At 38.8% G+C, this 22,022-nt stretch overlaps 1 protein-coding gene across 11 annotated transcripts in view; it reads right to left on the minus strand.

Annotated features, from left to right (window-relative positions):
* Window positions 1-22,022, minus strand: part of LOC137301207 (eukaryotic translation initiation factor 4 gamma 3-like) — a 284,740-nt gene that overhangs the window by 60,819 nt on the left and 201,899 nt on the right. For all 11 annotated transcript variants that reach the window (XM_067970666.1, XM_067970674.1, XM_067970671.1 and 8 more), the window contains 5 exons: window positions 18,849-18,971; window positions 13,049-13,222; window positions 10,318-10,515; window positions 9,328-9,474; window positions 2,526-2,762 (listed from right to left, as the gene is read on the minus strand). In XM_067970666.1, the coding sequence (XP_067826767.1) occupies window positions 2,526-2,762; window positions 9,328-9,474; window positions 10,318-10,515; window positions 13,049-13,222; window positions 18,849-18,971 (879 nt within the window). The remainder of the gene's footprint in view (window positions 1-2,525; window positions 2,763-9,327; window positions 9,475-10,317; window positions 10,516-13,048; window positions 13,223-18,848; window positions 18,972-22,022) is intronic.

Below are 22,022 nucleotides of genomic sequence, written 5' to 3' on the forward strand. Positions count from 1 at the left end.
TCGGAGGTGTTACCTTTTGGATGAGATGCTAAAGCGAGGCTCCATCTGTCCTGTCAGGTGGATGTAAAATATCCGTTACCACTATTCAAAAGGAAAGAGTTTCCCCACTATCATGGGCAACATTTATCCTTCAACCAACACCACTAAAATAGGTTAACATCATTTATCTTATTGCTGTTTGTGGGACCTTCCTGTGCACAAATTGGCAGCTGCGTTTTCCTACACAACAATCAATACACTTCAAAAGTACTTATACAACAGTAACATTTTATGCACTCATCATTAACCGTACAAGCTAATGTACAGGCTTAACAATAAATTGCCAACAATTGCAAATTTCAACATAATGATTCTGAATGCTTACTGAGAAAGAACATCAGAATGCAATGATCATCAGCAGTTTTCTAATTCAAAAACAACAACTTTTTAAACTGTGTAATTATGCCCCTTCTCATCGCAAAAGAACTAAACCTATTTTGACCATTAAAGCATCCACTGCAGATATTATTGTGAAAAGAGGTCACTAGACAGAGAGAGGCAGTGGTGTGCAGGACTGAAGTGACTTCATAAGTTTGGGATGTCAGTCAGTCAGAACACCAAGGCTCAATCAGAAGTTAAAGATTCATGTGCTTGCAATGCAATGGCCAATAAATTGTTTTATGCACCAGCATGCATTGTTTTTGGAAATACATCAAACTAGAACATTCGAAAAGAAACCAGTAATGTCAACCCACACGGGAAGGAACTAGTGATGGCTGAATGGCTGACTAGAATTTACTTGATAATGTTTTGATAGATTGTGATGGGATGGCTCACCTTCTATTTGAAGGTGCACTCAGATTTCTTCCACAATACCCAAGAAGCTATGGATTGGAACCTTGTGTGCATGTTTAAAAATATACTGCAACACTACACTGTGGCCTGATGGACAACAAAATGTCATTTCTAAATTACAAATTAAAAATTCATTACCAGAAAGTCCCCAAGGAAGTGAAAAAAATCTGTACTTGTAGCTTTACTAGGCCAGTTAACATTTGGTTAGAACTTAAAAATGTATCAGCACTTCGCTCGTGTCCAAGAATTATTTCTAATCACAACAAACTACACCTTTTTTGGTTCAAACTAACTTTTATTCTGTATTATTCTGCCTCCAATTTTCTCTGACATCCTCCCCTTTTACCAACATTGCTGAAAACAGTGATTGTTTCTAATTCCAGATGCTGTCAGATCTCCATTACTTCACCCAAGTGCCCAATTCTTTATGCGCAAGTCTGAACAGTGAATTCTGGTGAATTATTTGATTATATAGGAGATGCCAGGGCAGGCCATCACAGCAGAGCATGAACTTGTCCTCATCCAACAAGCATTCACACACACAAACTTCCAATAGTGGGGTCACTAAATAGCTGATTTATCTTTTTCTAAGCAGAGACACTTAGGCCAACTTTGTATCACAATGTCACCCTCAGCTCATCTATCACCAGAGACTTTCCTGGTGTGAAATTTCAATGCCTCTTCTATCCCAATTCTTCATGACTATGCTAGTGTACAATTCCATGGTCACTATCTATCTTTTAGAACCTTGCCCAAGTGACCATTGTTCATATTGAGCCTAGCTCATGAGTGCCAGTGGCTATTTCACTATGAGGCACAAACACCAAACCCAATCCTGTCCTCATTAAATAACCAAGCAAGAAGCAGCCCAGCATGGTCACTGAGTTGAATGTTCCCCTTCCTAGTCCAGGAGTCCTGAGGCCAACTGAAATACCTTAGTTTAATCCCAGCTGAGATCAGTTAACTCAGTACAGACCCAGCATTAGAACTGGAACTTTTTGATCTGCATGACTCAGTTCCACATTTACCAACTGAACCATTAGGGTAACTCTGAGGAAAAAAAATACCCAAAGTACTCCACAAAATGGCCATTTAACTAAACTATAAAAACTACTTTTAGCAAATCAACTGTGGCATCTTTAATTAAAGTGGAAACTCACCCTCACATTGCTTGGAATTAACACGATGTAGACAAATAAAATGAACAGTCTCTTTAAAGGAATAATCCATGTTAAAGAAAGGGCTTACAATGGCCTTCTCAACTATTTGGTGTCTGCAACACACCCCCTCCAATTTTTAAAAAACTTTTGTGTTTATTTTATAAATCTGATCAAGAGAAGGTCAATTGCGGTTGCAACCTTTGCAACATTTGAGGCCAGGGTCTGATGCACAATTGTCTCAATAGCAAGGCATTGGGAGTCAAGGCTTGGCAACAAAAAGTCATGTTTAAGCGCTCAGCTCTGGAAATGTGGGGGCAATGTTACTCCGATTCAGAAAATTACCTACTTCATAGACAACATTTTATAAAACTTTTTAAGCTGTAAAATTGCAGATTAATGCTCAATAAGGTTTTGATAGGATCTTGACCTGCAGAATTCCTTTAAAACAAACACCCAATTGAGAAATCCATTGAAGACCATCATACTACCAAACCACAAAATGCCATAATAAACCAATCCTTTTACACTTACTTTTGCTTTTTCAAAGTCGAGGTCCTTGCCGATTGTGGTCAATAACCTGCATAAACATTCTAATGATTCCTCATCATGGTTTTTTAGTAGTTTCACAACACAGTCGTGCATAATGGCTTCTGTCAGCATTTTAAGTTTGAACAGTTCCCCAATAAATTTAATGTTTCCAATGGACCTTCTACGAGCTTTGTCCTTTGATTCTTCGAGCTCATCTTGAAGTCTGGACTTGTCTTCAGTCTGAAGAAAACAAGAAGGATTATAGATGAGAAACATGGATTTATATAGGAACTTGCATGCACAACAATGACCCAAATTAAAAATAAATTGTGAGTCATGAGGTGTTAATATTAGGTTCAAGATTTGAAATCTTCCTCCATTTGACAATATTGCTTTGTTAATTTTTCCATTTAGTAATTCGAACAGCCATTCATCAATATGGTATTTACTTGTAACTTTCTGCTGCTGGGCACTTCATTCACTTTTATCATGAACAGCAGCCTTTTTCCATCAAGTTTAAAACTACATCTGACTATACAACATACATTTGAACACTGCAACAAGCTCAACGTGGCATTTTACAAAGTGTATATTGCAGAAGTTAGCCACCAGCGAAGTTATAAATCACCTTTACAGTAGGATCACAGTTTCCTGCTAGGTAGTGAAATATAACTGATGAAGGATAAACAATCCAACAGAAAAATTACCAATTTTAAAATAAATTAAATGATTTTTTAAAAAGATTATTAACCAATACAATCCTGGATCAGTTCCTAAGTGGGAGACACTGTATCCTCCATAAAACATCGACTGGCTCCAGAAGAACGTTAGAAAACAGTTGCCAGAGTCCAACCGCCAATTTGTTTCCCCATTGACTATCAGGGAAAATCCCAAGTCATTCTTGTATTACAGTTTAAAATATGTAACAATAACAGACTGTTGGCTATTGGAGTGAGTAAAGGAATTGAACTTCATTAATTAGAACAAAGGCTTTGATCAGGAAAAGCCTTGGGCTTATAAAAACTCAAAAGCACCAAGGACATAGTTTGTCAGCTGTTTGTCAACTTGTCTAGTCAGTGAGCACACGATTTTCAGTTCCATTGTGTTTTAGTCTCATGACAAGCTACCCATTAATAAGATCAACAAAATGACTAGAGTGGACAAAATCAAAAGGCATAGAAAAACGTTCCTTGATTTATAATTTCTTATTCTTCAACTAGAGCATAGTGTGTAGTGAGGGGAGAATTAGTTGATCTCCAGAAGTCAGGAAAGTACTTTCTTCCTATAACTGGCATGATTTCAATTTCCAGGAAGCTTTTGTTAAGTACTCCCATCAGTAGCAGGCCCAAAAGCAATAACTGGCCTTAACTGGTTGTTTCTCTATGAAATCCATCTAGCTACGTTAACAACCTAGACTGGAAGGGCAGCCATACACAAGGGCCCATCAAAAACTAATGTCTCGAAGACCAAGTTCCACACCTCCAAGATATGCTGACCAGAAGGATGCAGATTCCTGCTGAATAGCCAATCAATGAAACAGTCTGTGAATCTAAGTACCCTAATTACTGCAAAGGCTGGCCGGATATGTTTTGAAACAATTCACAAATGCAACAGAAAATCTTACGGCTTGAAAGTTGCAAACAATAAAGGCCAACTCACCTGATTGAATATATTCTTTGCAGTGACAGAGAGCACTAGCTAACCAGTAAGAGCAAAGTGAATGTACAAGAGTGTTCCCATGTTATTGCCTGAACATCATGCCTTAATTTCTTCCCTACAATTCTCCGAGAACTCTGTGTTCCTCCAACTTTGGCCTCATGTTACTTCCTTCGCCTCACCACTAGCAGCTGGGCCTTCAGCCACCTAGGCCCCAAGATCTGGAATTCCCCCCCTAAACCTCTCCGCTCTTCTCCTTTAGGGCTCTCCTTCAAAACTACCTCTTTGATCAAGTTTTTAGTCACCCCACTGCCCCAATATCTCTTCCTTTGGCTCGGTGTCAATTTTTGTCCGATTATGCTTCTGTGAAGTGCCTTAGGATGTTGTGCTACATTAAAGATGCTATATAAATGCAAGTTGTTGTTAATGAAGTCGGTTGGCTCCGAGTGTATCAGGTAAGGGAGCAGGTTAGTCATTCTAAATGCAAAGAATTTAAGAGCATTGTTAAGAAGAGAGATAGGATGATAATATCCACACTTCTGAGGGTCCTTGTCCCTTTTATGGCTAAGGAGAATCATAATCGCCAGAAAGGTATCCGAAAGCATACCAGGTTCCCAAAAGAAACCGCAGAACTAGGTCAAAACAGGCACAAATTTCACCGCCTTCTCTTATAACATTCAATCAGGAAAAAATTACGGCTTTGTGATTTCCGCAATAGCATTTACAACTTCCTTCTGCTATTGTAGATTTCAAATTCACGCCACCGAACTTACTCAACCACAGTCAGGAAATACCAAAATGGTGTGGGGATGGGAGCGCTGTAGAGACTGCTGTACAAGTCTGAAAAGATTTGACAGGTCGTTTGGTGATCCTGCATCACAATGCCCCTTGTCCTGCTTTTCAGATATTACTGTGTGTTCCTGTTGTTGCTTACACATTGGAAACAACAGAGTCAGAAATTTGCCCTCCTTTGTTGAGTGAATCCTACTGTAGCCCTCTCCTGGAATTATTCTATTGATGATCCAACTCAATCTGGCGCTATTTTTCCAGTGCCTATTAGGAGCTACACAAGGCACTGCTATGACAACAGAAAAAGACCGTAGCACTCTCTTGTGACAATCCAAGGAAATGACTTAATAAGTAGTTATGCTTTTACAACAATTCGCTTGTTCCTTGTAAGGTATGAAGTCCTCCAAGCCTAAAAAATGGTAGTGTTTAAGCATTACCATGGCATAACATGAAGTGGTGGCAGCTAATACACAGAGAACATTCAGGGCATGGAACGTTGTCGAGTTGTGTCTCATTTCAATGGGTCCAGGCAGAGAAGAGGAATGGGAAATAAAAAAGGGTGTAGTCGGAAATGATAAACAGAGTCAGGGAGAGGGAGGACAGCCAGTCTACAAATGCTCAGAACTCAGCTAGTAAAAAGTTTAAACTGTGCAGAGGAAAATTACTCCCGACTCACAACCTGAATCGTCTTGAAGCAGTCATGACAGCACGACTTGAGGAAAGCTCTGAAACGAGCTTCCCCATCAGATTTTGTTTTCTCAACATTTGTTTTCTTCTTCTGTGGTGCTATACTTGCAGAATCTGATTCTCACCAAAAATTCAGTTTCACAAGTGACTGGAGTCTCAAAATGTCTGCTGGAGCTCTGTTGCCACTCCTGTTCATAACATTAGTTTAAAGAACAAACAAACTTGCATTTATGTAGCACCTTGCACGACCTCAGGACATCGCAAAGCACTTTACAGCCAATGAATTACTTTTGAAGTGTTGTCACCGTTGTACTGTAAGGAAACGCTGCAGCCAATGTGTGAGCAGCAAGGTCTCACAAACAGCAATGAAATAAATGACCAACTAAATTGTTTTAGTGATGTTGGTTTAACGGTTAAATGTTGGCCAAGATACAGGGAAAACTCCCATGCTGTTCTTTGAATAGTGCCATGGGATCTTATATGTTGTGGAGATGCCGGTGATGGACTGGGGTTGACAATTGTAAACAATTTTACAACACCAAGTTATAGTCCAGCAATTTTATTTTAAATTCACAAGCTTTCGGAGATTTTCTCCTTCCTCAGGCAAATGTTTCGGAAACATTTGCCTGAGGAAGGAGAAAATCTCCGAAAGCTTGTGAATTTAAAATAAAATTGCTGGACTATAACTTGGTGTTGTAAAATTGTTTACAAATCTTATATGTTCACCCAGGAGGGCAGACAGGACCTTGGTTTAACGTCTCAACCAAAAGACCTTCAACTGTGCAGTACTGCACTGGAGTGTCAACTGAGAATTTGCACTCAGGTCCAGGAGTGAGGCTTGAACCCACAACCTTCTGACTCAGAGGCGAGAGTACTACCACTGAGCCAAAGCCAACACTCCAAGAAGATGACCAAATTTAAGGACACATTTCTTTCTCCTTTATGATAAGACTAAATGCACAAGAAAATTTCACTGCCATAACTTGAAAGTTTTCAAATCACAAATGACCAATATTCATCAATGCTTCAAAGCAGCACAGTTAATGTAGCATACTACAGGATCATGAATTATTTGTCTTTGTGCCATTTTGTGATTTAATTTGAGCACAATTGAAATGAGACACAGAAAGAAACCTGATCTGAGGTTAAAACGGGACAAAAGATCCCATCCTCTTTTTTTCCCGAAGCAATAACTAGCAAATATTAGCGTGACTTGACATAAGTATATTACACGTCCTATTGTACTACTTCTGTCCAGTGTATTACAATAGGATGGGCAATATTTATGTTCCCTTATATACTAAAAAAGCTTAAAAATTTTCAATATAACCGTTGCCTAAAAGCTCATTGGTCTTTGCAAATTATCATTTGGTAATACCATCTTGTGCAGCTACCCATTGAGATTTTGTTTAAAGCTCTAATTTTATCTTTGATCCTTTCAGGTTTGTGACAGTGCCCTTTACTCCAATGCATGCAAATGTATGGAAGCAGGAAAGGCCAGCAGATTGAGCTAATATATTTTACCAAGTGGATATAGCACCAATCCACTGTGATCCTACAATTCTCTCACCACTCAAAAGGACAACCTCTAGAGGATTCAGATCCAAGTTGTTCTCCATCCCTCCTACAACTGAAATTAGTCCAGATCCCTTCTGAAATCTCCAGATTCAGCATTCACAAAATTAGGCAGCAGCTTAATTCACAAGTAAACAAACCTTTCCAAAAGACTGATCCAGTGAAACATCTGTAGTTAACGTCTGATTTTGAAGCTTTTTGATTCTCCCAATGTAAATTTATAGCAACTTTTACTTAAACTTGTAGCAAGAAAGTTCTATTATAGCTCCTTTCAGTTTGCTAAAAAAAAAATCAGTTCTTTAACTAATTCTTAGCCCAGTTAGATAATTCTAGAAATTTCCACTTTTGTGTTTATCCTATACATTTTTTTGATTCAATATCCTTTGTGAGGTATATTGACCAATATCAAATATGTTTTTTCCTGCTTTCACTAATGTGAGTACAAAAGTATGATCATAAAACCTGTAACAATTGCACTGACGTTTTCACTTATATTAGTGACCAGAGAAAGATTTACCCAAACACCATTTCATCTAACAGTACCAGCCTCGCTCTACCACTAACCCAGCCCAGTTGCTTTAGTTGTCTCAACACTCTCAGACCTCATTGTTGGTAAAATAACCAGGCATTGCTCTCAGTCTGCAATCCCTTACATATCACTTATTACCTATAATACTATTTTAACATTTTGTGGCTCTGCTTCACATGTAATGCGAAGGTTTCATATTACGAATGTGCCCAATTAAAAAGTTAGAAGATTCACGAACGTGTGTTAAATCCATGCTGGCGATCTTAGAGCTTCCTTTCTCTGTGGTTTTAACTCCTTTTCTCTTCTACTTTTACTGGTTCTTTTCAGTTTCTATTTCACTTGCAATTTATCCAGTTTTGTTGTATTGCTGTAGCAACCCAGCTTCTGTCTCCCCTTGCCTGCACCATAGGTGACTTGATTTCCATAGGTGGAGCAGAAGTGTACAGGCGACAACGGGTCTAACATCAGACCAACTCCTAAATCCATGGAATGCCATAAATGGCAAGCTTGGGAGCGTGCTCTAACAATATTTTTAAATACAAGAAAATGAAATGAATATTAATATTCATAATATAGATCTTGATCACTACTGTAGTGTTTTAGCATGTGAAATTTAATAAAATATTTGCTTTAGAAAAAAATTAGCTTTAAGAATCCGGATATTATTTAACACTCGAGATTTTTTTTTAAAAATTGGTAAAAGGAAAAGGGTTTCTTAATCCACTCAACACACAAGGACCTTGTATCCATGGGTCAGTACAGCACAAACGTTGATTGCCTCAGGGAACTGCAGAAAATCTAAGGTATCCAATGCAGCAAAGTCAGCAGCGGATAAGGAAGGCACAGCTTCACGCGAATGTACTTTTGTAACGATGCTCAGCCCTGCTTTGAGCCTCCCCGAGAGATCCAGCAAAAGTGAGAAGCAGAAGCTTTGCAGATGTTAACCTTCAGTTTAATTAAATGTGACCTCAATCTTTTTCAGTCCATGCCATTAAACAGCAAAACAGGAAATCAAAATTTCATTTACTTTCCAAAAAAGTGTCAGGTTCTCATCGCAGGTATTTTTCCTGAGCTGTATTGCTTAGTGTTTATTGCTAAGTCAACCTCTAGAGACATGACTGAAATTAGGGAGTCATGTTTGGGCCTCTGAGCTGTGTTTGAGAAGAGAACAGAGCCCATAATTGGCATTTCTTCAGTTGCAAAATTCCACCAAGCCTCCTAATCAGCAAAAAAAAATCCGCTTGAATGGACAACCTGGTAGAATACCAGAACAATACCAAACTATAATATAAGCTGGACAAAAGAAAATAAACTTCTTCCCACAGGGGCTCAACTAGAAATTATAAAATAGCTTTTTACGATAGTGCTGAAGAAAGCTTCAGACACAGATTTGCCCAGGTGTTAGAAAGATTTGCCCAAGCTTTACTCAAGTGTCACCAGAATGCATAATTTCTGCTAGCTCAGAGTGCTAATATCAGAGTTACAGTAGAGATTAAATGATTTACAAGCAGTAAATAGAAAAGGCGATTTCAATCAGACACCATTTGAGTAGGTGTTAAGGCTCCTTACTGTTGCAGTAGCATCGATCTCTTTCTGCCTCTTCTCATTGACAACGTCATCAGCTTTGTCCTTCTCAAATTCTTTCTGACACCGATTTAGCAACAGCTTGCGAAAATTTACCCAGGAACCAGGCTTATCTGACATTGGGACCTTCAGCTGTGGATGGAAATAAATATCATATTGTTCAGTGCAAAGAGATCACCGTATAAACCAAGGCCATCTCACTCCCTTTATACATATGAATTTCAAGTGGAAACTCAAAATTGCAATCAATTTCTACCATTATATTCAGCTATTGATGCAAAATTAGTGAGTGCCCAAATCCTATCAAGAAAGCTCAAAAAAAATTATTCATGGGTGGGTATGGATGAATTAGACTAGCAATTTGTAGAAACTTTCAAACTTCCGTTAGCTTTATTTTCGAAGACTGGTAATCAATGCCATCATTTCTGTACTATGGGATACGCATGTGAACATTCGTCCAGTACAAAAAAAATACACCAGTAGAAGCTTATATTATCATTTTCTTTGCATTGCACAAGCGAACCTAAATTTTCTGTCCTCAGCAAAAAATAACCTGTAGTTGAAATAGTTCTCGTTTACTGTGGGAAAGCTTCCCATTTTGGGTTTGTAAAATCAGGGTGTCTCATTGTGGGTAGACTGTAATAGATCAATGTTGAATATCCCAAGCCTGATATGTCACTCATTACATAACTGAATTGGTTGTTTCTTCGTCCTGTACACAATGTTACTTTATCTGTGCTTTTGCAAGCAGGAGATGGTTCTGCTCACTATCACCCAATTATTTTTTTAAAAGCAAAGAACCAGAAAAGTAGCAGTTTGGCAACATTAAACAGGAATTTTTTTTAAATTGCACCTGCTGCACCTAGTATAATCCACAATAACCAAAAGGAAATGCAGATTTTCAGTTTTAAAAAAAAAAGTGCTATGATCAGTCAGCACATGTAAAATGTATGTACTCGATGTTAGCTGACCTACCATTGTGAGACAGCGACACATGTTGGCATATGCTACTGAGAAATTGGGCTCATCAATAGCTTTCTCAAATACTAAGTCAATAACTCCCTTCAGCCTCTCCTCAGTATCAATTGTCAGGTCCTGAACCTGCTTCATCAACTGTTGAAACATCTGTGGCGTGAGCTTGTTCAGGATGCTTCTCACTCGTCGGAATAGTTCCTGGATTGAGTATAAAAGATCAGCATGTCAATACAAAGACAACAAACTGAGGGGAAATTTAGACCATTATGAGATATTAATTCAACACAATAATAGCATTCATTCTGACCTCATTAACATGCCTGAATTGTAATGCTTTACAGTGTACTAATAAAGAAGATAATATACTAAATAATTTACTGGTGATTTGCTATTGATGCTTTACCTTACACTGAGAAACACTACACTGTAGATCCCATGATACATTGACCCTGTTAATATGAAGATCGATTCAGCATTACAGAGGACACAAAATTCAGGCAAGGCTATTTATAACTACGCAATCCCCTATATTTAAAGTGACAATTCTTCAAGTATTGGTCTCCAATTCTATTGCTAATGAATTGCTCCCAAATCCCAGTGTATATACCTTCAGGGCCTATCACAATAAGGTTTAAATTTCCTTCACCTATAGCACACCCCTGCCACCTGATAGTATGAAAAGCAGAAAATAAACTAAATATGAATCAGTATATATACACACACAAGATAGTTGACAGTGAGCTTCAGACTGTAATTCAGCCTATGGATAACTCAATGATTCATGACATCATGCATGCCACTTAATTGAATTATAGACTCAATTCAATACCACATACATTTTACTTCCAATGGAAATAACTGTAGTTTGGGCAGACAATGCAACACCAACAAACCAAATTGTTCGCAGAAAATTATTTTACCTACTGCAGGCATGATGTTCCTCCAAAGAAGTTGCATATAAATAGAATATTTCAATAACCTTATTGGGAAAGAGGGAAAGGTGGGGGGCGGGGGAGGGGAAAGAGAGAGAGAGAAAAGAGGAAACAAACTTAGGGACATTACCCCTTTAAAAGATTTGTGCCCTGAATGGCGTGGTATCGCCACCCCTCCCCCCACTACACACGTGTGTGTGTGGATGGAGGGGGAAAGAGGGTGCAGTGGTAGTCTTGTGTGTGTGCAGGTTGATTGAATGAGATATTTACATGAGCCATTGCCTTGCATTCATGAGCAACTGAGTGTTATTTCTTTCCCATACTGGAGTGATCTATATAATGACAATCCAAAATGTTTTTGGGCAGAACCACACTGTGCATAGTGTTTTATTTATCAGCTGCCTGGAACTCAACTGAAACCAAGAGATTGATTATTAATGCTCAGCTGAAATGGTAATTTTAGTCACAAAATTTGTCCGCAATCTGTCGGTCTGTCAAGAGATGCACTTTTTCTCTGAGCTTGAGGAGCCATTTCCATTAGCTACCCATTGTCAAGAATTTAAGTGAGCAACTGAATGCACTCCCAGAGAGACAGAATTAGCAGAACACAGCACAGAAAGATTTTGAAATGAATTTCTTTCCTCAACACAATATGCTGCTCACCAAAAAGAAAAAATCTAGTGACTATAAATAACTGAACAATTAACTGATCTGAAAGAGAGTTAATTTCCTCTTCACAGCGATAATATGAATAGAAGAATTTTTATTAATACAAGGTCGGTTATTTAAAAATCTGTTAGAAGCACTATCCCACAGCTCCCCCACTGGGTCAAGGAGTTTATTCAATCAGGCGTTGGCCCATACGTGCTGAATAAACTGCCGATCAATATCCAGTGCAAACCCCTACCATCATAACTCACACATGAATAATGGTTCTTCGGATAAGGTAGTGGGGGGCACCTGGCTGTGGAACTGTACCTCAGCAGGGATTCAGCATCTTCAGGAGAGGTGGGAGAAATGGTTTGATACACCCAAGAGGTAATATCCCTTCACTGGCTGATACTGGTCTGGCTACCAGGACTGTTGTCTCATTTGCTTGCCTCAACCGGGTGAGTTTCAGCACTTCTTCAGTTGTCTGTCAGATGGAGCACCACAGGAAACAGCAAATCCATTATCACAGTGCTATGGGAAGGGGAAGAGACAGTGCCTGGCAACTTTCTATTTTTTTAAACCTAAACATGTCTACCTTTTAATACCTTGAGACATGGCAAACTTGAAGTACTTACAAAACATTTTTGGTTTAAGCTTTCTATAAGATACACTTTATAACCTCACCAATCTGTTTTTTTAAAAAAAGGGGCATTAAGAGCTGCACTGGAGAAGGACAAGTGCCTACATCCTCCAGTCCCCTACAACACATGCCTAAAGAAAGACACATTCTCGATTACCAATGGGGCAGGGGGATTCCAAAAGGTACTTCCCCACTGGGGAGGTAAGGAAATATATTAAAAAAACACCCAACAAGCCAACATGGTTTTGAATCCAGATCACACTGGCATTGGTAAAGTTCAGTGAACAGTTTAAGTGGGGAACCTTGAAACACATGATAAAAAGAAACAAAACATTTATAAAAATACAAATCTATTTAAAAAGGCCTATATGCTTCAGAAAATCCTTAAACAGTCAAAGTCAGATAAATAAATACATGCAGCAATTTCTGAAAATTCCACTCGGTTATCAGACACAGTTGACCTATTTAGGCTTTAAAATACATTTAGGCAGTTTTTTTTTGGTCTAACCTGTGTTTTTTGTATGTCAGAATCATCAGAAACTTCTTCTCGTTTTAATGTGGGTTTCCATGCATTCTCGGATTTCTTCAGCTGGATATCATCATTTACAGATATATTTGCAATAATCTTCCTTGGTTCTCTCCTTTGCCCATGCTGTGACCGTCTTGGTCCAACGTTTAGCACCTATGTAAGTATTATTAGTTGTTAATATACATTAGCATTTGAAAGGCATTTTGTACAATAATGGACATCAATGTTGATGCTGCGCTATAAATGGGATATGGTTTCATGCAAAAAACAGAATTCCAGAACTCAATACCCAGAACATCTGTAAAAATCCCAGAATCCAAGTAATAAAAATGGAATTTGATTTATTTACTTACCATAAGTCAGCAGCCTGTAACCCAACTACATGCAAGATCAAATTATTTGAAGCAAATTCCATCCTTTGTAATTGTGATTTCATTAATACCGTAGATCATTTAGTATTGGGTAAAGATTCTGCGAAATCATATCATGAGTAACCATTGAGTTCATTTTACTGGCTCTACTTTTAGCCAAATCGGAACGTTAGGATCAGGAGTAGGCCATTCAGCCCCTTGATGTGTACGTCAACTCCATATCCCTTGATACCCTGACCCAGCAAAAATCTCAGTCTTGACAGCTCCAATTGTCCTAACTCATATCCACAGCCTTTTTTTTTTTGGGGGGGGGGGGGGGGGGGAAAGAGAGAGGAGTGTTCCAGATTTCAAGATACTTTCAGAGTTTGAATTAAATCTTCCTTTAATGCAAATATTGAATGGTATTTTGGTCCAAGCTACACTATTACCCATGAAAACAGCCCAAGTATTGATTTACACTGTCTGAGGACTCATGATGGGTGCCTCAATCAAGTGAACATTCTTGATATTGCAAGTCCAGACCAAGTGTCGGCTGGTTATTTGACCATGGGGACCTCGCAGACACATCTACTCCAGTCATCCTGCATATCTACTTTCCCGGAATCACTGGATAAGAATCAGGAGCAGGAAACCTTGGCTGGTTTTCTCCATCCTTACCCAAGGATATGAAGGCCAATTATAATGCATTCATAACATCTTGATATCATTGTAGATGGGACATAAAATCTAGGACTTTTCTGATCTGTATGGCTCAGTACCACACCTGGAGTCATTTATCTACTGAATCATTGGCGAGCCACGTTTTGGTCTTCCAAGTGAACAGCTTGTTCTGGAAATAACTCAAAGAATTTAACTCCATCAGCTAATCTATTAGAACAGATTTTCATTTGTAAGGTCCAGCTTCTGTTAATCACAACTGGATTTTGAACTCTATTCACATCAGGTCCATTCTGACACAAGAGTTAATTTTGCACAATGCAACCTGATAACACTGGTACAAGTCATGCACATATGATCACCAGATGAAGAGACACTAGAAGATGGCAAATTCATTAACCACAGGGTTTCATCAGCTTAGCTGCCATTTTGATCTAATTGTGCTGACTGTGGTTTAACCTAACCAGTCCTTCCAGGACTGAGGACCACATCTCCTCTACTCTTGCCCAAACAGCAACATTGGTTATAGAAGTTAGAAATGAGAGTTTGCAGCCTCTGTGGAAATTTCTCTCAATGCAGTGACAATCGATTGCAATACCTGATTTTATAAATGACGGCAAATAACAGATGAGTATAAGATATGAAGTCTGTCTCACTACTGTCAAATTCCAAATAAAAACTCAAGCCATAAGTTAACAGTCAATTCCAGTAGGTCCACACTACTCTTGAAACTTGGGATATCTTAGATTCATGTAATGTAATGCAATATCTTTTAAATCCCAAGTGAGAGAATGGAACATGTCACATTTAGGTCTTTGATATCTCACTTGATAGGAATTAATGTGGCAAAACTACAAAAATTGGGTCATGGTGAGAAATTGTGTTACTTAAGCACACAATTTCTTTTCATAAATTAAAAAAGTAAAATGGTGAAGAGGAAATGACGTACAACTTCAGCTAGCTCATATTTTACAAAAAAATGTAATAAGCCACTGTAAATTACAGCAGTTGTAATTTAAAAACCCATTGTCTGGGGGAAGGGAACAAATGTAATATGTTTTCCTTTATGGGTAATTCAGTGATCCTCTGTTTGCAGGGAATGTGGGACCTACGAGCAGATCTCCCTGCTAGCAGTGTGGAATTAATCCTTATACTTTTTTGCTGATCACAATGGAACATTTAAATAATCAAAATCTAGAATCTACATTATTCCTTGAATAACCTCAAACAAGTTCTAGAAATTACAATGGTCAATGCATTCTAACCAGACTTGCAGGAGGCAAATTCTACTCTTAACAAGGGTGAGGGATAGAAAAACTAGCAGAGTCAAGTCATACGACTTGATAATTGCATATCTATTATAAATCAAAAACTGTAGCTACATTCCATTTTAATATGCATTGAAAATCAAAATATAAGCCGTCTTTATAGCATGTTTACATTAGATTAACCCACAATACCAATTACACCTGTACGTAGCTCTGTGATAGAGGATTTCAGTGTTAAAGTTTTAGCTAACGTTGGTATCAACGTAGTAACCCCTCAGCTGCTATTTTATATTGAGAATTAACGAGTCTGCAGGCAGTTCCACACCTTAACCACTGGGTGGCTATGCACCATCTGCAATATCAGCAGGGCTTTACTTAGTTTCTATGGATTAAATAAGTATTAATATTGATTTATTTAAATCTTGATGTTTCAATACTTAAATTGATTTTACATTAGGACCCAGGGTTGTAATCTCTCTGACCCAGCTGGTAAGTGCAAATGGTTTGTCCAACACTGCTGGTGGGATTGAGGGAACAAAAGGTGCTCAGTGTAAGCCAGGTTCATGACTGCACCTAACATTGAGGCAGGAGCGACAGAGAACGTTGGGTGACTGCTTGGACTGGGGGAGCGTGGTTGCAAAGTTGATGAGAGATTCTCGGGGGGACGGGGTGGCGAGCTGACTATTGGGTGACCAATAACGTTCTTGAGGCAGCCATTGAGAGAAAATCGGGGGCAAGTAAAAAATAAACCAAAAATGGGCAGAAAGCATTCAGTGCGATTACAATTTAGCCTTTGAGATGAAAAGCAAGGGGCCAGGGAATTAGGCCTGAATGAGCAGTGTTGGGAAAACCATTGCAGTTAACAGGTGGGCCAGAGAGATTAAGATCCTGAGCCTTGATGTAAAATCATTTTAAGTAATGAGACACAAGATTTAAATAAATTGTATTAATACTTGCCAATCCAAAGAAAGTAAGAAAAAACCTGCTGATACTGCAGATGGTGCATAGCCACTGCTTGCAGCCTTGTAGGGCTATTTCCTTCCCTTTTACAGATAACCCAGAACATAGTTGTAGACCTTGTGGAATTTTACCATACCAGAAGGCAGGCTCTATTCTCTGAAGTATCAGCAAAGAGTACATTCAAGCAGCTATTTTACCAGTGTGCATTTAGAAATGGCAGATCCAAGCCAAAATGCCACATAAGATTAATAAAAAATCCTCTGCATACAACAGGAAGGAGAGTGTTGTCTTGTCTTCCAAATAGGCTTTGGTCCTGTTCACATAGTATGGCACAAATCTTCTCTCATCAATGTTCACTTCCAATTATAATAGTAACTTACAGTTTTAATATACACCTGAACACACATTTGGAAGAATTTAAAGGACTGCCCAATTATCATGCCAGATTAGATGGTTGATTGCCTACTCGTCTTTGGCAATGACCGATCCCCTATTCAAAATCAATGTTAGCTGACAAGAACGTGAAATTTCAATAAGAAGGTACATGAGTTTACAAAGGATCTGATTTAAATCCCAAGGAAAGGTTCCTGTAAAATGAATCAGGTTAAATATCTAGGTTTCTTTCATATAAGCAGATGCTCACAAGAGAAGTGTGCGTGTGAGAGTGAGAGCGAGAACCAGCAGTGACAGAATCCTGATAGAACTCTTGTTTACTGGACCCACAGTCTGAATGGATACCAAACAAATCCCTTGTATTTATGATTTTATGCCTAATTAGTAGATGGCTTCCTGTGAGCCATTAACATCTTCATAACACAAGGTAATGGGCATTTGGCTTTGAGCCTGTCTCTCTCCATAGTCAAGCTATTAAAAGAAAAGTCTGCTGGCTCCAGATGGACACACTGACCCTTTCTGGGGAGTGGAATTAGCTTTGTATTGTTTAGTGCCAGAATGGCAAAGAACCAAGATTTGAGGCCAGTAAGTAGTTACTAGAATCACCTTTGCATTCTACATTTCCACTTCTTGTAATACACTAGGAATTAGAGGAATACAACGGGAGCCTGCGTCCCCACAAAAGTGGGAGGTTGAACAACTATGGCTCCTTGAGTAATATTTATAGTTCTATGTTTACACACTGTTTTGTCTCTGTGCAACTCCAAGTCTGGGAAAGGTGCAGCCAATTTTGAGTGAAGCTCCAATTTGTGTCACGGGCTTAACCTGTCTGTGCAGATATGCCAACTAGTTGCACACCACAACCTGATAGTCTGCCAGAGTTTACTGTACTACTTGAAGTTCAAACCTGTTTAAATGTCATGTAAATTTTGCTAAAATTTAGATTTCTTGGTTGCATGGACCCTACATGCAAATTCCTCAGTCTATCAGTAACATAAGTATTACCAATACAAAACTGCTAGCAAAGATTGGAATCTGAACCCTAAGCACATTTGACCCTTTAGACCCATTTTAATGCACGGGTCAAAGCCTGCTCTCTCTGTGCTACTTGGGACACTGGTTTAGAGTCAATTGGTCAAGAAGATTTAACTACATTCAGTATGACAAAGTGCTAGCTTCATCAAACTTCTATCTTGCGGATAATGTTGCATGGAGAACTGAGGCCCCTCAGAGTTAACACACCACCAGTACATTACCAAATACTTTTAGTAATAGTAGTAGTCGTAGGTCCAGGAAATAAAAAACGGAACTCCTAAGTTTTTTTTTGGGAACCCACAATAGAAGTAAAGCCTGTTGGAACATCCTCAATGTTGTCAGTGTGAAACAGACTGCGTGCTTCAGCTGTTAAAATGGCTTCAAATGGAGAGTTATCCAGTTGAGCTGAATCAGGACAAAAAGGGATATTGGAATGGCTGCGTAGCAGCCCAGGGAAGGCAGCTGCATTAGCTGTGGGAAGGTAGTGTTACATGGAGTTGTCCTATCCCCTCAGCAAAACTGATGTAATAGGACTATGTTTCTATGCTGAAAAGGGGTAGGTGGCAAAACTGCACCCATGATTCTGCACAGAGAGCATCTTTGCTCTCAGATGTGTCATTGTTGGGAGATGCAGAGATGAGGCAAGGCACTTCCACGCAAGGCCAAAATCAGAAGGAGTGTTACAACAGACTGCTCGCCATTGGCAGATGACTGGGAGTAGGTTACTCGTGTGCTCTCCTTCAGGAAACAGTATTCACTGTAGGTCACAACTTAGAAGTAAAAAGATTCAGCCTATATTCGAAGTAGCTGCTGCATTCATTTAAATATTTGTTCCTATTTTGTTTTCCTTGACCCAGTTACATCAGTGCATTGGTGTGGGGCAAAAACAACTGAAATCCCCAGGGTTTGTTGCAGTACAGATATGCTTGATTAGCTGCAGTTCCTTTAAATTTGGCATCAGCATAAACCTTATGAATATATGTATATGTAAATGTTTATCTCAAACAAAATCATAGTGATAGTCAATGAAGACAACGCAATCCCAGCAAAGAGTGATTGAGAAACAGAACCTGCTTTAAGACAGACACCACTTACTGCTGCTGCTCGGCTACTTTGTGACTGCCTTCCAAAATCTGCATAGGACGGTGTGAAGTCTGGGCCCCGGGGCACCAGTCGTGAGGCGTCCAAAGGTCTTGTTATTAATTTGGTCTGGTTAATCTGAAAATAAAATATCTGTTATTGCACCAGGTTAAGGCATGATACATGATGGGCATATACAACAGATCCAAGCTAAACCAGGCTAATGTGTTGATGTCTCGACAACTTGAGGGGGTATACTTTCCTTTAATGGTTCAGTGGTGGGCAGAAAAAATTGTCCAGCAAAACCCTGATCCAATATTATGCAATGTTCAAGGAATAGCACAGGGAACATTATGCTAGAACCAAAACTTCATAATTTAAGAGAGTAAAAAGATATGGAAATATGAGTTATATAGTTGCTTTGCAAAAGCTACAATGCCACATAGGCAAATTTAATGGTAGCACTTCTCTAAATTTGTCTTACTGATGAAAAGTAGAGACAGGATTTACTCTTCAATAGAAGCTTTTTGCTCCACATTTCTCGTTTCTGCTCATTACCATGGAACTAATGAAAGCTAATTTTTACATAACTGCAATCTACTCTGCATCTTTTACCTCATTAGAATAATACAGGACATGAACAGATTCCAAATTTGGACAACTTTGTTTTTGATTTTATTCAGTATCTTTCAGGTACAAACAAAACTCTGACCCTAAAGCCTAAAAGCTTGACTTCAATTCAAATGTGGGTTATGTCAAAATGTTAACTAGTAAAACAAAATTGTTAATGGGGTCAAGAGAAGAACTCGATGACTGAGTGTACATATTGGTCCACGTATGGATGAAAACAGTGTGCATAACCTACAGTGGCTAGAAACTAGAAAACTAACTACAGCATTCAGGAGCACCCACCACTAAACACAAAAATAAATCAAAACATTTTCTTCAGTGATTTTGTTTCACCTTTCTCTTGCCCATTTCTGTTCTCCTCTTGAAGCATTTTCCTTAATTAATTTTTGAAATTAAATTTTTCTTCATTTGAAATTAAACCATCAATAAATTGCCATACTGTTGCTGTTATGACAGTGTTCAAAGAACTTGTTTACCTAACTAGACATAAACTCATGTGCTATGTGATTAGGTCCACTTGGTTGTTTAAACCTAGTATCACACCTAATATATTCTATTTCTGTGATTCTCAAACTCTACAGCACGTAAGCTGTCTGAGTTGGAGTGGCATTGGTGGACAAAGGAACACAACTTCACAGAGCTGAGTGAATGATGTGGTCCCATTTTGTTCAAAATCAACAGGAAATCCAATAGGCAGCCTACAGAATTGATCTGGGCAATCACCCCCACTCCATCACCATAATTAATTTTTAAATTCTGTTTTTTTTAAAAAACAGGAAGAACTGAGCACAATTACCAGGCTACCTCTAACTAAATTGTGAGTATATCAATTTCAGTCAGGTCTTGTGAAAAAAAATACGGGTGTGGTTTAGAATAAGCTGTGACTAGGTGATTAACTATTCTTTTTCATTTTCTTAACTTTCAACACATAATTTGGTCAGTTTAATTATAAATGTACTATATCAATTTATTCTATACTACATTAAATTTAGCTATAGTTTCCACCCTGCTTAATGACAGACTATTAATTTGCATGAAGGCTGAACTATGTTCAAAGAATGAGCAAGTCCATTGCCTAAAGCAGGTCATCTAACATTCCCAGACAGGGTAGTGGAGGCTAAAACTCTAATCAGTTACATGCAGTGATTGGGGGAGACTATAGGCTTTTTCTACATGTATGATTTTAAATGTGCCAAATGGTTTTCTTATCCATATATATCTTCCACTCTGCCTCTCTCTGCCCTCAGCCTTAGCTGCATGGATGTGGGTCATTCCCAGAGTAGCCAACAGCAGTGACAAGTGAATACATCAAATTGAGCCAAGATACTTGATTTCTCTCTCTATGTCTTTGCTGCATGATTATGGGTCATCCCCAGAGTTGCACTGATTCTCACAGTTAGTCTTTTTAGATATGTTCAGTTTAAAATCCTCCTCATTCTCAATATTCTTCTCTACGGAGAAGGAAGATACAAACAAACTGGTCATCAGTGGGAAAAAAAGACATTTGTAGGAAATGTATGGAAGAGATCTTTGGGAAACATTTTGGGCCAAAAGGAGTAGAGTGAGAGAAGCAGAAATGGAGGGGAACATTTTAGAGAAACAGAGTGGAGGAGAGCAAGAACAGTGGCAATCTTTGAATACCAGTAGCTTGTCAGACTATGAGAATATTTTGCTGGGGTCTGGTTCAAAAAAGCATGAGACTCCAGAGCTACTCCAATGTCTCGGCTGATTGAGCCAGTAAGCAGCTGAGTCATACAGACCAGGAAGATCCAAGGCTCAATTCCTAGTCTATGCCATTAGCTGATTTCAGCCAGTTGATGGTAAGGGCTCTACAAACAAACACTTTCAACAACCCACATGGGAAGGGTGAGGGAAGGAGGAGAAAAACGTCAAGTTTTCTACTCTGATTACTATCCAGCGGCCCTGGCTGGAAGAGTGCTCATGTGTGAATATCAAGTGGAGACAGGATTTGGTTTGGTTGTGATAACTTGTGCAATCACAGTCTACTGACTCACCAGCTAGTCTCACACATAGAGCATGACTTATAGAACTGCAACCAAGCAAGAAATCAATGCCTTCAGCTGGGAGGTGGAAGAAAATTAGCAGAAAAAGAAAACATACAAATTTAGTTCTCTTGCTACCAATCAGCTGTACAAACTTAGATTTTCAATCTCAGTGAGATTTGCAATTGCTTTCCTCTTCTAACACCTAATCCTTAAATGAACTTTACAGAATTCATGCATCATATTTACTAGAATGATTCCAGGGATGAGGGACTTCAGTTACGTGGATAGACTGGAGAAGCTGGGGTTGTTTTCCTTGGAACAGAAAAGGTTGAGAGGAGATTTGATAGAGGTATTCAAAATCACGAGGCGTTTAGACAGAGTAGATAGAGAAACTGTTCCCATTGGCAGAAGGATCAAGAATCAGGGGACATAGATTTAAGGTGATTGGCAAAAGAACCAAAGGTGACATGAGGAAAAACTTTTTTACACAGCAAGTGGTTAGGATCAGGAATGCACTGCCTGAGGGAGTGGTGGAGGCAGATTCAATCATGGC

This window comes from Heptranchias perlo, chromosome 32 (assembly GCF_035084215.1).
Source record: "Heptranchias perlo isolate sHepPer1 chromosome 32, sHepPer1.hap1, whole genome shotgun sequence".
Classification (NCBI taxonomy): domain Eukaryota; kingdom Metazoa; phylum Chordata; class Chondrichthyes; order Hexanchiformes; family Hexanchidae; genus Heptranchias; species Heptranchias perlo.